The sequence below is a fragment of the Macrotis lagotis genome, chromosome 2, assembly GCF_037893015.1.
Source record: "Macrotis lagotis isolate mMagLag1 chromosome 2, bilby.v1.9.chrom.fasta, whole genome shotgun sequence".
NCBI lineage: Eukaryota > Metazoa > Chordata > Mammalia > Peramelemorphia > Peramelidae > Macrotis > Macrotis lagotis.
In genome coordinates this window covers 257740953-257758401 of record NC_133659.1, presented here as the reverse complement: position 1 = coordinate 257758401, position 17449 = coordinate 257740953, and the positions used below count along the sequence as shown (strand labels likewise).

The following is a 17449-nucleotide window of genomic DNA, read 5'->3' as shown; positions in this document are numbered from 1 at the left end:
CAAGGCTCAGTCCATTGTTTTCTGGAGTCAGCTCAAATGGAGACAACTGAAATTTTTACACCTTGGGAATGAGCAAATGGTATAAACCAAATCTTGCTTTATTAATTTATTGATTGTCTAGTCTTTAAAATATTATCCAAAGAATGTCAATAATACAGATTAAACTTAAAAGTCTGTCTTGGATAAGTATAATAAACATGCCTTTGGTTCTGTACCACAGTTCAGCAGGACTGTTTTTTTTTTAAATGTGTTCATACCCTTATCATTTCTCATTGTAAATACTTTTAATAACTTTGGGAGTCCTTACCTGGTCATATAAGCTTATCATCTTTTCTGTGCACAAACTGTGTCTCTCTTCCACAAACCATTGTTTCATTGTCCATGACTCCATTATTTTTTTCTGATAGTCATCAATTCTATTTAAAAACCGGTAAAGTGTCTGAGCTTCTTTGCCTCTCCCAGAATTCCTGATGACTTTTATTTTATTGGCTATGTTTTGCCTTGAAAGAGAAAACAGAAATTCAACTTATTTAGTTGATGAACTTTCATATCTTTGATTCTATAAATTGAGAGTAATCCCATGTATTTCTAGGGCATTTTCACATCTCTCACCACATTTGTCAATTACAAGAACTCAAGGAAGTTTTTTTCCCTATTTCATAGATGAGGCAACTACCCATGGACAGAAGTTATTCTATTTCATAGGTGGAGTAACTAAAACTCTAATAAGTAATGATTTTCAGCACTCTTAGGTTGGTTCTTAAAAAATCTTTTCAGTATCTAAAACTGTTGCTAGCCTTTTGTGCAGCTTATTAAAGTCATAATGGCATTGCAAAGCTTTTTTTGAAATTTTAATTTATTAAAATGATAATTTTGTGATAAAAATATGTTAGGAAAAAACATCCAGGAAAATAAATAGAAAAACATTGATACTTTTAATATGAACCTCTCAATACTTAAGAAAGCTATTCTGTAGTCAGTGGGTTCTTATGAAAGTTCTTCTTCCAACACCATCTTATTATATATCTGAATTAAATAACTGACAAATATGAATAGTGAAAAAAAGCACAATCAACTTAAATTTTTTTAGAATAGTATCTGAAGTCAAAACTGAAACATGAAATAGAAAGCTTTATAGCAAGCAAAAACCTTCATTTAATAAATCTTTTAAGTATTGCTAACATTTATATAGTGTGTACTTTATGCTCTATACAATTATCTCATTTGATCTTATAACTTTCTTAGGAGGTAGACTTTATATAGCTTTTTGCTCAATGATATTCTCAGTTCAAAATTACAACAAAAACTTATTACAGATCAGTGCTAAGTAATGATATACAATTTCTTCATTCTTAAATCCAATTAGATGAGATATGAGCAGAAATTGAGAAGTCACTTAAATCTGTAGTGAAGTGTGAAGAATTCAAAGGTATTCAAAATCTGTACTTAGCATTAAATTCAGAATGGTGACAACTTTAAGGATTTTAAAAAAATGAGCACACAATAGAATTATGCATATCTCTTTTCTAGTTTGATGGCATAAATTGAATAGACCAACTATATTGAAACAAAGGAATTCTAAGTCATTGATTTCTGCTTTAAAAGGATGAATGCCTTTTCCTACGATATTTGACAGAATATTAAAAACATTTCAGTATATATGCATACAATATGATATTCTATAGCTATTGCCTCTGTAAAGATATTAAGAAGTAGTGCTACCTAAGATTATTTCTTGGAAAAATAATATCAGAATTTATCTGAAGGAACAAAAGGTCAATAATATCATGGGAATTAATGAAAAAATGCAAAGGAAGATGGCCTAGCCATACCAGATCTAAAACTATATTATAAAGTAGCGGTCACCAAAACTCTTTGGTATAGGCTAAAAATTAGAGAGTGTGTGTGTGACTCAGTGAGAAAAAAAGAAACAGTCGTAAAGGACTACACTAATCTACTCTTTTATAAACCCAAAGTCTCCAGCTTCTGGGATAAGAACTCACTCACCATTTGACAAAAATTGCTGGGAAAAACTATAAAATAGTATGACAGAAACTAGGCATAGACCAACATCGCACAGCATAAACCAAGATATAGTCAAAATGGTTACAGGATTTATATATAAAAAGTGATATCATAAGCCAAATAAGAGAACAAGGATTAGTTTAACAAGGATTAGTTTATCAGTCAGGCCTATCAAGAGGGGCAGAATTTATGACCAAACAAGAGAAAGAAAATATAAAATACAAAATGGATCATTTTGATATCATTAAATTAAAAAGGTTTTACACAAATCTTTGAATCACAGGCTTCTAGTTTTCAGAGCACCTTTTCCCCCCTCTCTTTTTCTTTGTATTCCCCAGCATTTAGACTTTGACTGGCATGTACTAGGTATACAAAATGTTTATTGACTTGACTAGAAGTCACTGGATAAAACAAGATTGAAAATTAAGGAGAGAGAATGATGGAGGTTCTAGAAGGAAAGAAGTGGGAACAAGAGTAGAAATAAATCACCATACTCCTACTTTCCATTTCATTACCCTGGTTGTGATAGATGAAATTTCACTTTATCTTGCTGAGACTAAGGAATTTAATATTTTCCTGGTTATCTCCTTACCAAAGCCTTACTCTCTGACCACCACCCCCCAGAAATTTCAATTCTAATCCTGGATACACTGCTTTTGATAAGAGATATTTCCTCTTGTATTTAATGACTTCATCAATAATTTCACTATGGTCACTCTCTCCACATTTTAACCTTTTCCAACATCTCTTTATGTGTTGTCTTCTTCCATTAGAAGGTATATTTAACATGGACTATCTTGCTTGCTTTTACTTATGCCTTCCTTCAGTGTTTAGCAGTCTGGTTCAAAGTAAGCACTTAATAAATATTCCATCTATTTGGAAGTAAGGAAGGAGCTAGAGTTGGCATGGAGGAGGGTCACTTTACTTCTGAGATCTAAGCAAAGTAAGATAGTGTAGGAAATGAAGTTGAGAAGATCTGAAATGTGAAATTGGAGAGAAGGAATTCCCCAACAGATACCTTCAGTTTTTTCAGTGAAATATGAACAAGGTCTTCTGCTAAAAGGCAGGTGGGAGGGATAGGTAAAGGTGACTTCAGGAATGAAGAGATTTGGATTAGATTGCAAAGTGAGTTAGAGAATCAGGGAAAAATAAAAGGAATGAAATCTAGTAGTGAAAGTTTGGTTTAGATTTAGTTTAAAATTAAATTACATGAATTTTTCTCAAAATCTTCTAGTAAAATGGAAGCAAAAGTAGAGAAGATAGATGGGAGTAAAAGGATTGGGATTTTCAAAACAATGGGTGTCAATGGATAATGTGGAAAAGACTCAATGATTGATGGACAATGTAAATTTGAACTGAACATAAGGTTTACATTTTGAAGGGAGCAAAGAGATGACAAGCTGGGAAGATAGGGAAGGGTGGAGTCACAAGAATTTGTGGGGAAGTCAGGAGGAGTGAGAGTTCTAGCAGGAGAGGGGGAATGGTCAGATAGAGGAATTTCATACTGGATTGAGTAGGCAGAAGCTTGTGAGTGATGATGTGATCAAAGATATGAATATTCCTATATATAGCTAAGGTGCAAATTGTGGGAGCTGAGGAGTTGAGCTGGAAGCAAGATTATTTCATGGGGGACACAATATATGTTGAAGTTTAAGGTGAAGAGAAATAGTAAATTAGATACTGAATTCCTAAAAGGAAGAAATTTGATTTCAATGACTAGGAATTTGGGTAGAGTGACCTGTCTGAATTGAGCAAACCTCAAAGGAGGGGAGGTTAATGATTGGTGGTAGCAAGCATATTTATTATTAAGGAGATTAGTTATATGTTTCAGAGAGAGAGAGAGAGAGAGAGAGAGAGACAAAGACAGAGACAAAAACAGAGACAGAGAGACAAAGACAGAGACAGAGACAAAAACAGAGAGAGACAGAGACTGGAACAGAGGTGTTAAATTCATGACTGAGGGCCATTTAGAGTAATAAAACTCTGTGGAGCAGGCTGAACTAAATTAAAACAACTTGGAAATGTTAAACAAAATAAATAAAAACAACATAAAAATGCTTTTCTAAGTCAATATTGTTTGCAGACATCTCTTCCTTTTGAGATGGACATCACTGAATTAGAATGGTGTGGCTTCCAGAAACTAAGAGAGTGACAGTCAAATGGTTTGTGGGTCTTTGGCAGTATAGAGTTGATTTCTAGTTTCTTACCATATAAAACTGAGTTTGCCTTTGCCTTGATAGAGCACAGAGAGAATGGAACATTAAGGTGGTACACAGAAGCAGCTGCCACCAACTGTCAAGTTTGAGTATGACTAGGAAAAAGCTAGAAGCCTTCACAATAAGATCAAGGATGAAGCAAGGATGTCCATTATCATCACTATTACTCAATAATGTACTAAAAATGTTAGTTATAGCAATAAAAGAAAAGGAAATTGAAGGAATTAGAATAGATAATGAAATAAAACTGTTACTCTTTGCAGATGATATGGTATACATAAAGAATCTTTAAAAAATCAACTAAAAATTAGTCAAAATTATTACAACATTTAACAAAGTTTAAGGATATTAAAAAAACACACATAAAATTATCAGCATTTCTAACAAAATACAACAGCAAGAGATAGAAAAAGAAATTCCATTTAAAATAACTATAGAAATATGAAATACTTAGGTTTCTACCTGCAAACACAAATCTAGAAATATATGAACATAATGACAAAACATTTTCACCCAAATAAAGTCAGATTTAAATAACTGAAAAAATATTAGTTGCTCATATCAAACTACCAAAAGGAAAAAAGTCATAATAAAATTCATGAGGAAGAATAAAAGGTAAAAATATTGTATTTAATATTTATTCTCATTTTGTACAAATAATGTTTTTTATACATTAATAAAATATTCTTCTTTAAGAATAAACACAATACCCCCCCAAAACATATAGACTCACTTGAGCGATAAAGGGGAGAGAAAAAAATTAAAATTAAAAAAATAATAGTAATAATTGTAGGTATGGCCAGGTGGCACAATAGATGGAGCACCAGCCCTGAAGCCAGGAGCACCCGAGCCCACATCTGGCCCTGTACACCCAACAATCACCCAGCCATGTGACATGCAAGCCACCCCAACCCCACTGCCCTGCAAAACCAAAAAAAAAGAAAAAAAAGACCTAAAATAAAATAAAATAGTAATAATAGTAGGGGTGGCTGGGTGGTGGACAGAGCACTGGCCCTTGAGCCAGGAGCACCGGGGTCCAAATCTGGCTTCAGACACCCAAAGATCACCCTTCTATGTAGGCCCCAGGCAGGCCACTCAGCCCCATTTGCCCTGCACCCCCCAAAAAAATAACAATAATAATAAATGTGCTTCAGTCTTTGTTCCAACACCAACAACTCTGTTGCAGGTGGATCACATTCTTTATGATAAGTCCATTGCAAAAGTTACTTCCATATTTTTCCACCGTTGCCATTGCTGATCGCAACTCGCTCCATTCATATTTCTCCACTACCAGCAGACAGATCCCTGGCCCTGGGACCAAGAGGCCCCCAGCCCCCTACGACCCCTTAGGCCCAGCATCCACCTGGCTCTATGGTCCCAGACAGGTCATCCAATCCCAGCCCCTTGCAAGAAGTAAAAAAGAAAATGTGTTATATCTGACCACTCTCCCCCCATGATCCATCCTCTCCTCTATCACTCACATCTCCCCCCTTCCCCCTGCCACCCCTTACTCCAGATGCCTATACCCCATTGAATATATATGCTATTTCCTCTCCTAGCCACCTCTGATGAGAGTGAAGATTCCCTCATTCCCCCTTGCCTTCTCCCCTTCCATATCATTGCAATAGCTCATTGTAATAAAGAAAAATATTATATGAAAAATCTTGGCCTATTCCCCCTCTCCTTCTTCTTTCTCCCATTACATTTCCCTTTTTTCTATTGACTCCATTTTTACACCATATTTTATCTTCGAATTCAGCTTTCTCCTGTGCTTCATCTATAAAAGCTCCTTCTACCTGCTCTATTAACTGAGAAGGTTCATATGAGTTTTGTCAGTGTCATTTTTTTATGCAGGAATACATGCAGTTCATCATCATTAAGTCCCTCATATTTTCCCCTTCTCCTCCAATCTCTATGCTTCACCTGAGTCCTGTATCTGAAGATCAAACTTTCTGTTCAGCTTTGACCATTCCAACAGGAACATTTGAAATTCCCCTGATTCATTGAAAGTCCATCTTTTTCCCTGGAAGAGGACATTCAGTTTTGCTGGGTAGTTGATTCTCAGTTGCAGTCTAAGCTCTTTTGCCTTCGGGTATATTATATTCCAAGCCCTATGAGCTTTTAATGTAGTTGCTGCAAAGTCCTGTGTGATCCTGACTGCAGCTCCATGATATTTGAATTGTGTCCTTCTGGCTGCTTGTAATATTTTCTCTTTGACTTGGGAATTCTGGAACTTGGCTATAATATTCCTAGGGGCTGGTTTTTTGGGATCTCTTTCTTGGGGGGTGGAGTGGATTCTCTCCATTTCTATTTTGCCCTCTGCTTCTAGGATATCAGAGCAATTTTCCTATAGTAATTCTTTGAAAATGATGTCAAGGCTCTTTTCCTGATCATGATTTTCAGGTAATCCAATAATTTTTAAATTATCTTTTCTAAATCTGTTTTCCATATCAGTTGTTTTTTCAATGAGATGTTTCACATTTTCTTCTAATTTTTCATTTTTTTGGTTTTGAAGTAATGAGTCCTGATTTCTCCTAAATTCTGCAATCTCCCTGAGTTCTGTTCTTTGTCTGAAGGATTTGTTTTCCTCAGAGAGCTTTCTTATCTCTTTTTCCATCTGGCAATTTTGCTTTTTAAAGCATTCTTCTCCTCAATAACTTTTTTGAACTGTTTTATCCATTTGATCTAAGCTGGTTTTTAACATGCTATTTTCTTCAGTATTTTTTTGGATTTCCTTGACTAAGCTGCTGACTTCATTTTCATGTTTTTCCTGCATCTCTCTCATTTCTTTCTCATTTCTTCTAACTCCCTCATTTGATTTTCAAAGTCTTTTTTGAGCTCTGTCATAGCCTGAGCCTAATTTCTGTTTTTCTTGGGGCCTTTAGATGCAGGAGCTTGTGCTTCCTCATCTTCAGACTTAGTATTTTGATCCTTCTTGGGATCATAGATAATGTATTTCTCAATGGTGTTCCTCTTTTTTCTCTGCTTGCTCATTTTCCCAGCCTAAGCCTGTTTTTGGGGTGCTTCCTGAGCTTTTGGGACATTCCCACAAGGGTCTCAGTGTGTGAGGTTCTGTCCTCCCTCCTGGTCTGTGAGTGACCATATGCGCCCCCCTCTGCCATGGGGCTGAGGTGGGGGGGCCCCTGCTGTTCTATTGGGGGGCCTAGACTGCGATCAGGATCTGAATGTGTTCTGTTCCAGGGGCAGAGCTCTGCAGTCTCTCTCTCTCTTCACTCCCCTCCCTAGATTCAAGGGGCTCATACCCTGGGGGCTCCTGCTTACCGGCTCTACCTGCTTCTGTTTCCTGGATTTGGCTGGCTGTGTGCCCTGAGGGCTGGGCTTCATGTGCTCACTCTGGCAGAGTTCCCCGATGTTCCCCCAGTTTGTGCCCAGTGCTCCCAATGTGTAGCTCAGGAAACTCCCATGTTGCTGTGAGCCACGGCTCCCAGTGCCCTGGGGCTGCCTCTGGGAGGCTGAAGTTCTTTCACTCTGGGGGGCCACCCCTCTGGTGGGCTGCCCCTCCAACCCTGGGGAGTCGAGCCTTTCTGCTCTTTTCCAGGTTACATTGAGTAGGAGAACTGCCTCACTGGGTCCCTCTGTGGGTTCTGTCTCTCAAAAATTTAGTCAGAGTCCTTAGTTCAAAGATTTATGAGAGAGCGCCTAACACATGATCTGCTTTTGTGGCCATCTTGCCTCCACTAAAAGGTAAAAAATATTAAGGGGAATTAATGGGAAAAATGTGAAGGAAGACGGCCTGGTTGTACCAGACCTCAAACTGCATTATAATCATCCTTACTAGCTAAGAAATAGAGTGGTGGATCAGTGAACATATTAGGTACAAGATGCAGCAGTAAAAGATCACAAAAATCTAGTGTTTGATAAACCTAAAGATCCAAGTTTTGAAGGAAAGAGTTTCATTATCTGACAAAAACTGCTTGGGAAAATTGGAAAACAATATGGTAGAAATGAGGTATAGAAGTACATCTTACATTGCATGTCAAGATAAGGTCAAACTGGGTACATGATTTAGACAAAAAAGGGTGATGTATAAACAAATTAAGAGAGCAAGAAATATTTTCCCTGTCAGATCTAAGAATAAGGGAAAAAATTTATGACCAAGCAAGAACTCAAGAGGCAAAGTAGGGAATTTTGATTATATTGAATTAAAAAAGGTTTTTCACAAATAAAACCAATGCAATCAAGATTAGAAGGAAAGCAGAAGGTCAGGAAATAATTTTTATAGCAAATTTCTCTGATAAAGATCAAAATTCTAAGAACACAAGTTATTCCCCAATTAATAAATGGTCAAAAGATATGAACAAGCAGTTTTCAGATGAAGAAATAAAAGCTATCTATAGTCACATGGAAAAATGCTCTAAATCACTATTGATTAGAGAAATGCAAATTAAAACAACCCTGAGGTGCCATCCAACACCTATCAGATTTGGTTAAATGACAAAAAAAAAAAAAAAGAAAATGATAAATGTTAGAGGGAATGTAGGAAAAATGAGACACTGGTGGAGTTATGAATTGATCCAACCATTCTGAAGAGCAATTTGGAGTCATGGCTAAAGGATGATTAAACTGTGCATATCCTTTGACCCAGCAATACCACCACTATATCTGTATCCCAAAGAGATTTTTAAAAGGGGGAGGCAAGAAAGCATATATATATATATATGTATATATATATATATATATATGTATACATATGTATACATATATATATATGTATATACACAAAAATATTTCTAGCAGCTATTTTTGTCATGAAAAAATACTGGAGGAGCAGCTAGATGGCACAGTGGATAGAGCAGTGGCCCTGGAGTCAGGAGTACCTGAGTTCAAATCCGGCCTCAGACACTTAATAATTGCCTAGCTGTGTGACCTTGGGCAAGTCACTTAAACCCATTGCCTAAAATTAAATAAAAATACTGGAAATGGAAGAATATCCATCATTTGGGGAATGGCTAAACAAATTGTGGCATATAATAGTAATATAATACTATTATGCAATAAGGACAACCATAATGATTTCAGAACCTATAAAAACTTAAGACAACCTGATGATACAATGTGAAGGGAGCGAAGCCAGTACACAGTAACAATATTGTACAATGAACAACTGTGAGTGACTTAGCTATGCTCAACAATACAATGATCCAAGATAATCCTAAAGGATTCATGATAAAAAATACTACCCACCTTCAGAGAAAGATCTGATCAAATCTGAATGCAGATTGAAGCATACCTTTTTTTATGATTTTTTTCTTTTAGTCTTTTTCTTCTTTCACAACATGACTAATATGGAATAACATTTTACATACCAAAATAAAATTATTTACCATCAGGGAGGGGGAAAGAGAGGAAGAGAGAAAATTTAGCAAACAAAGTTTTGAAAAATTGTTTAAAACTTATCTTTACAAGTAATTGGGAAAAATAAAAATATTATTTAAAAAAAGATTAACTATGGGTTATGTCCTAGTGCCTTCCCCATATCTGGGGGAAATTATGACATTTCTAATAAATGTTATATTTGAATTTTGCAATTCAGAATCCACTACTATGGACCCTTGGGGAAGAATGTGGAGGACAAATGAACTCACAAATAGGATGAAAGAAGGCAAGTAGATCCCTTACATTATTGGGGAAAAAAGTTAAATAAAAGTCAACCAAAGAGCTCTGTAACACTTCTACACTCTGTAGCACACATTGTGATCTAGTCCAAATTGTGGACTTATAGGAACAGATGCTAGATCATAATGCTGTAGTACTTAAGAGAATACTGGTCAATCAAGCCTAAGTGAGGTCTTTCTGGTAACTGTACCATGTGTCATACCTCAAAATCTTTTCATGGCATCAAACTATAGAGTAAATAATGTTTCAAAAGGAAAATCTTCAGATTGTAAAATAACTCTAGAACAAAATAAACCAGCTAGGTGATGCAGTCCTGGAATCAAGCAAACCTGAGTTCAAATCTGTTCTCAGACACTTGCTGTGTAACATCATTTGGGCAAATCACTCATTTGTCTCATTTTCCCCATCTATAAGATAGGAATAATATTAGAACCTTCCTCCCAGGGCACTATGCAGAGCAAATGATATAATAATTGTAAAATACTTAGCAAGGTGCTTGATACATAGTGAGCCCTATATAAATGTTAGCTATTGTCAGTATTATTATAGTTAACCTGAATCCCTCCCAAAAAGGGAAATTAAAACCAGTGGGTTTCAAGAGACCCCTTCAGAGTGTTCCACAAGAGAGAGCCAGAGTACAAGAACAGGAACTGTGGCAAGAAATCAAGACATAAGTTGGGTTAGGAAGTGCCATTTATAATTCTAGAGTTCATATACCTAATATATTTTTAAGTTCCAAGACCACTCCCTACCAAGGACAACATCTTTTTTTCCTCCCAACTACCTGCAAAAGTAGATTTCAACAATCTTTTTTTTTTTTGCTAGGTTTTGAGTTTCACATTTTTCTCCCCTTCCTTCCCTTCTGCCTGCCTCCAACAGAAAGCAATCTAATATAGGTTATACATGTATAGTCATGCTAAACATAGATCTATATTAATCATGTTGTGGACAAAAGAATCAAATCAAAGCAGGAAGAAAACATTAGAGAGAGAGAGAGAGAGAAATATCCAAATAACTTTTAAAAATTGAAGATTGTAAATTTTGGGAATGCACTTAAACTCCACAGTTCCTTTTCTAGATATGGATGGTATTTTCCATCACAAGTCTTTTAGAATTGTCTTTGATTAAGGTGCTGCTGAAATGAACAAATCCATTCTGGTTGATCATCACCTTGTGTTGCTGTTAGTGTGTACAATGTTCTTCTGGTTCTGCTCACTTCACTCAGCATGCAAGTCTTTTCAGGCTATTCTGAAGTCATGACTGCTTTTAGGATATCCTCTCAGTTGCCATTTTTTTTTCTCAGTATGAAAAGAACTTTTATAAATATTTGTGAGGGTTTTTTTACTCTTTTTTGTATCTCTTTGGGGTATAGGCCTAATAGTGATATTACTGGATCAAAGGGTAAATACACAATTTTATTGCCCTTTGGGGATAATTCCAAATTGCTCTCCAGAAAGACTGGATCAGTTCACAACTCCATTAACAATGGACAGCATCTTTGCTACACCTCCATGAAGTCCAGATATTTCTCGGAGAAATCAAGAGAGAATTTATGAAATGCCTTCCATGGATATTCTGTGTTTTTAGCCTTTTTCTTCCTCCATGAATTTAATAACTATTTAAAAAATAAAACCAAATGAAAAACAAAGTTTAGTATCACCTGTTTAGGTAAAACATTGTTGGTTCATAGAGGCTATTGTTTTCAATTCTAGGTGCTCATAAACTGTCTCTTCTAGATTTTGTCCAGATGTTGACAGGAGGCAATCCTGAGAGAGTGGAGTGTGTGTGTGTGTGTGTGTGTAAAACAAATGAAAGAGTTTAATATTTTGAGGGAGGAAGGTAATAGGAGTTACATGACTTGGCCAGTGTCACACAGCTGCTCTGTATGAAGTGTCTGAGGGTGAATTTGAATTTTGATCCTTTCAAGTCCAGGGCTGGTACTTTTACTTTTTATGAAAGAAAATTTCTATGCCCTGCATTTTAGACACAAATCTTCCAGAGACAAATTTATTAATTAAATCATTCTAAGTATCTTTACTTATAGAGATAAAATCTGTAAAAGCAGAAATCCATTCTGTCTTTGAAAATTTTTCTGATAACAAGCCATTTCCATTCATGCTATCATATACTATCCTCCAACACCCTCAAAAGGGACAAAATTCCACAATAATATAAAACAATATAACAAAGTTCAGCCAACAGTTTTGAGTCTTCAAATAGAATGAAAATCACCCAATTTCTGTCACACTTTGGAGGATCATTTTCCTAATATTCAATCCTTCTTTAACCATTACCTTTAAAGATTTTCCTTTCAGTTTGATCAGAGAAACTCAAGGTATAATTATTTTCTATTAATTAAATTAGCAAAAGACTTCTTCCTTCTTCTAGTTTGATCACTGCTCTCATTACTTCATGGTAGTGTTTCCTAGGCTGATCAGATCTCTTCCTAAAGAAACTTATTGATCTTTAATAAGAATATTATATAAAAAAATTCAGGGACAGTTAGGTGGTACAGTAGATACAGCACTGACCCTAGAGTCAAGAGGACCTGAGTTTAAATTTGACCTCAGACACTTATTAATTTCCTAGCTATGTGATCTTAGATAAGTCACTTAATCCCATTGCCTTGCCCCCAAAAAAATTCAGTGAGGAAACTTTCAGAATTTTTAGGTAAAGAATAGTACTAATAAGGAATTCTCATTCAAATTGGACTAAGATCTTCAGACTAAAGTACTTTCTTAATGTTATTTTATTAATTGTAATAGCCTAAAGAGGAAATGGGGGTGGGGGGAAGGAAGGAAATTTAGGATACTTGCAAATTTCTCCCTTTTGAACATTCCACTAACCAATATGAAACACAATATATATTCATTAATTTTAGGAAATCATTTTTTACTCTTACTTTCTGTTCTTTAGACCACATTTAATCAGGATCAAAGATACATGACTCTAGTTGGTTTGTAATAAATATGGAGCTCTCTGTCTTTTACCCTTTATAAAATCAGATCTAAATCACTGGGAAAATATCAATTGTTCATGGAGAAGCCAAGCTAATATAATAAAAATGACAATTCAATCTAAATCAAGTTTCTTATTCAGTACCATACCAATCAAATTATCAAAAAGTTGTTTTATAAGGTAGAAAAAACAGTAACATAATTCATCTGGAGTAATAAAAGGTCAAGAATATTAAAGGAATTAATGAAAATAAATTCAAAGCTGTACCAGATCTAAACTATATTATAAAAAAGCAGTCCTCAAAACAGTAATGTTTGGTATTGACTAAGAAATAGAGTGGTGGATCAGTGAAATAGATTAAGTACAAATGAACAGTAGTAAATGAGTATAATAATTTAGTGTTTGATAACCCAGCTCTGGTCTAAAAACTCACTATTTGACAAAAATTGCTGAAAATTAAACATAGACCAACATCTCACATCATATACCAAGTTGTGATCAAAATGAGTACATGATTTAGACATAAAAGATGATACCATAAGCTAATTAAGAAACCAAGGAATAGTTTATCCATCAGCTCTATGGAAAGGGGAGGAGTTTATGACCAAACAAGAGATAGACACCATTATAAAATACAAAAACACCCAGAGAAAGAATTATGGCATCTGATCATAGGCATGTTTTTAATTTTTTTTAATTTCTTTTATGTTTTTCCCTTTCATGGTTTTTTCCCTTTTTTTCTGATTCTTCCTTCACAGTTATGCATATATATGTTGGTAGAGTTGTGGATATTTGTGGTTAGGTCAGATTATTTACTGTCAAGGAGGGGGAGAAGGAAGGGAGGGAGAGAAGGAAAAGTGGAACTGTTTCAAAATATTACAAAAAATAAGTGTTGAAAACCATCTTTATATGTAAAAGAAAAAATACAAACAAACAAAAAAGAAAATAAACTGGTCTTGTAGAATAGCAAGATCTACCTAATAGCAGTTTAGGAAAAAGTAAAAGTAATAACTGTTCTCCTCAAGGATAAAAATTAAAACTATAAATAGCAATGACTGGAGTCAGTCTAAGCCTCCTATTTTTAAATCATCCAGCCATTCCTAGGATGGCTTTAGATTATACTTTTGAAAAAATCCCTCTGTATAGACATCATGCAGTCTATAAAAAGAAAGATTATTCATGACCTCAATTTTTTCTTTAACTCTTTATATCCTCTCAGATCAACCTGCAAGTTTCCTTCCTCTAGTACAGGGCTGTCCAATCTTACTTTTAAAAGTTCTTATTGAAACAATAGACAACATATTTTGATTTGCCATTTTAGTGAGAGCTCTGTGGTACCCCAGCTTCATTACTAAAGAATTTAGTAAACTTATAGGTGGCCACATAAAATCTCCCTACAGACTGCATGTGGCCCAAGGCTACATTTTGAACAACTCAGCTCTAGTGTATCAGAAATGAATTCTGGGTTGTTGTTTTTTGTAGGACAGAGTTATTTTATATGTTTTGTTTCCCATTCCAAGTGTTCCCCACTCAATTATTCCAAAGATGAATGCTCTATTCTGACCTTCCATTTAGCAGGGGAATCTCTGGTCATCTGATTTCTGCCACCTTCAACTAGGGATTTTTGACTTTTAATCTCCATGAGTGAAGGAACTTGATCTCCACTTCACTGTATGACAGCAATACAGTCTAAACCTCATCAATATAACAGGAAACTTGGCCTTATTCCTCCAGTTCCTATTGCTGCTTTGAAAATTTGAAGTTCTTGTCAATTCTTTGGACAATCTTTTATACTGGTTTATTGTTATCCAAATTCAATACAAGCTCACATTGTATTTAAGAGGCACCACATCTTAGTATACTAGACAGACCTATTGGCCTTTTTTCTTAAACAAATCTGTAAACCTAAATGAATCAGCAGGACTAAGCAATCTACATAAAAAAAAATTTCCTAAAAGGGCTCGAAAGATCCCTCACCTCTGTTAAGTTGACCAAAGTGCTCTTTCCAAGCAAGAAATTCAGAGTCACACATTGGTTTCTACCAGACATTGGAAATCTGAGTCTTAGGACCACTTGAATATGGAAGAAAATGCATTTTAGATATAAATTTGTCAAGGGACAAATTTATTATATAAAACTCTTTTTAGCAGGTCATGGAATCCTAAACTATCTTTTCATGGAACACTGAAATTTGCTCTCCATAAATTGAAGGTACACATAAGACTGTACCCAACATTTCCCTTCTTATCTTTCTCATAGGTGAGATAATCATTTTCTGCCAAGGTTCCCATTGTTCCTACTCCTCCAACTCTTCTCTTATTGTTCAGAATCAGATCCTGAATCCAATTTCCCTATAAAGTGAATCCTGTTCCCTTTATTGTTTCCTCTGCTTCTGCAAAATGAAATGATACGCAAGATAAATCTGCTTTTAGAAAAGATTGATCCCCAGTAAATGGCTGGGGAAATTAAACTGAAAACTGAACACTACTATATGCCACATCTTCTTGATTTTTGTTAGGTAAACTGCATTATTTTACTAACATGGTATCACTCATATTTTTCTTTCCTTTTGTCTTCATCTATATTTCCCATATTTCCCACTAAGTTTCATGACCACAAAGGTGCATTTCTTCTTAATAAATGGAATTCTAGCCCCACTTAATATAATTTGTCTTTTTTTTTAACAGAGTCTATGCTGATACTTTCTCCTGATGCTATTCTTTTTCATATTTTACTGAAAAAATCGATGTCATTCTCCATAAGTTTCCTCATCTCCCCAACTATACATCTTACACTCTTTTTTCCTCTCTAGAATAAATAATATTTTTTATTTTACCAATCAAAAAACATGTCTCTGCTTTACTCATTAAACTCCAAGAGCTACCTATTACCTCTAGTATCAAATATAAAACTCTGCATAAGTTTTTTTTGGGGGGGGGGGCAGGGATCTCTGCATGATTTTAAGAATTTGAAAGATTAGAAAATATTTTCCCCAAAAGAACAAAAGGAAATGGTGAGAAAGCCCTGATGACTCTATGATCCAGGATTGATGACTTAAGAGGGTGACTGTGGGAACAGGTCAGCACTCAACCCCTCGAACTCAGGAGGATCCAATGGAATTAGCATGAGCCCTTTCTGCCCTTTTCCAGAGGGATGCCACAAGTGGTGTCCTGGCACCTACAGCTCTCAATGTGGGTATATTCATGGACCAGAATGTTCAAAATCACAACCCTATGGTAGGTCCTTGCCTCTTGGAAGCAAAAGTATTGCTGCCATGCTCTGAACCTTTTCTGAGTAACTCACAAATATCCCAATCTCTTTATTCTGGATAGTCAAACAAGAAATCCTGGTCTCATTGTGGAATCTGCATTTCTCTTTTAAAAAATTTTTTTGTTTGTTTTTTTGTAAGACAATGGGTAAAGTGACTTGCCCAAAATCACACACTAGGTAATTATTAAGTGTCTGGGCCAAATTTTAACTCAGGGACTCGACTCCAGGGCTGGTGCTCTATCTACTGCTCCACCTAGCTGCCCCAGAATCTGCATTTCTAATGACAACCATTGACCATCAGCTTAATCATGCCAGACTTGCAGAAGCTCAAGTTCAAGTTAGAACAAATAATTTCTGAACTAGGGGAAATGAGTTAATTTACATAGCTGTAGATGGCAAAGTTGTTCTAAGAGTCATTCTTCATCTCACCAGGTATACGGGCAGAGAGAAGAGAACTCTGCTTAGTTTCCTATTTTACAACCCTATTATATATTAGTTCCATTTATAGTCAAGATCTTCTTGCTATTCCAAATACAGCACTGCTTCTCCCATCAAAGTATCTTTGTATTTTCTGAATGCAATGCTCAGCACATGCTTCCACCTCACCCCCTTAAGAACCTCTTGTATCCTTTAAAAATCTACATGAAGCCTTTTTTTTTTTAGGTTTTTGCAAGGCAAATGAGGTTAAGTGGCTTGCCCAAGGCCACACAGCTAGGTAATTATTAAGTGTCTGAAACCAGATTTGAACCCAGGTACTCCTGACACCAGGCACAGTGCTTTATCCACTGCACCACCTAGCTGCCCCTTATGAAGCCTTTCTTGATGCACTAAATTATTAGTACTTTTCCTAACCCCAACCATTTACCTTTCATTTATTTTGTATACAAAGTCCAGGTGTGACTTCAGATTTACTATAGGAGTGGCAACCGATATGCCATCTTAACTCTCTTTCTACCTGCCTAAGCTATCTCACTCACTGCAACCTACCCTCACAGTGGCAGATTTGGGGTTTTAAATTTGCTACTCTCTATTAGGTTCCTAGAGACAGCTCCAGAGTGTGTGAGAAGGAGCATACAATCCTACTTCTCACTACTATAGCTTTTGATCCTCCACTGGTGTGCTTTCCATTTACACAAAATCAGTTGCCGTTATATCATTAATCCTTAAACAAAAAACATTTACTAAATGCATTTACCAAAAGCAATAATAATAATAACAACAACAACAACAACGACAACATTCAACAGTTCACCAAGAAACCTGGATTATACTCTTCCATCAATATATTCTTTGTCTATGAGGGAGAGTCATAGAAAACTCATAGGGAGACCATGAGTGAGGAA

General features: G+C 35.6%; 1 protein-coding gene across 1 annotated transcript in view; it reads right to left on the bottom strand.

The window, feature by feature from the left end:
• FAM186A (family with sequence similarity 186 member A) overlaps positions 1 to 17449 on the bottom strand; it is a 142500-nt gene that overhangs the window by 30271 nt on the left and 94780 nt on the right. Inside the window, exon 6 of the mRNA XM_074221032.1 lies at positions 308 to 500. Coding sequence (XP_074077133.1) covers positions 308 to 500 — 193 coding nt within the window. The remainder of the gene's footprint in view (positions 1 to 307; positions 501 to 17449) is intronic.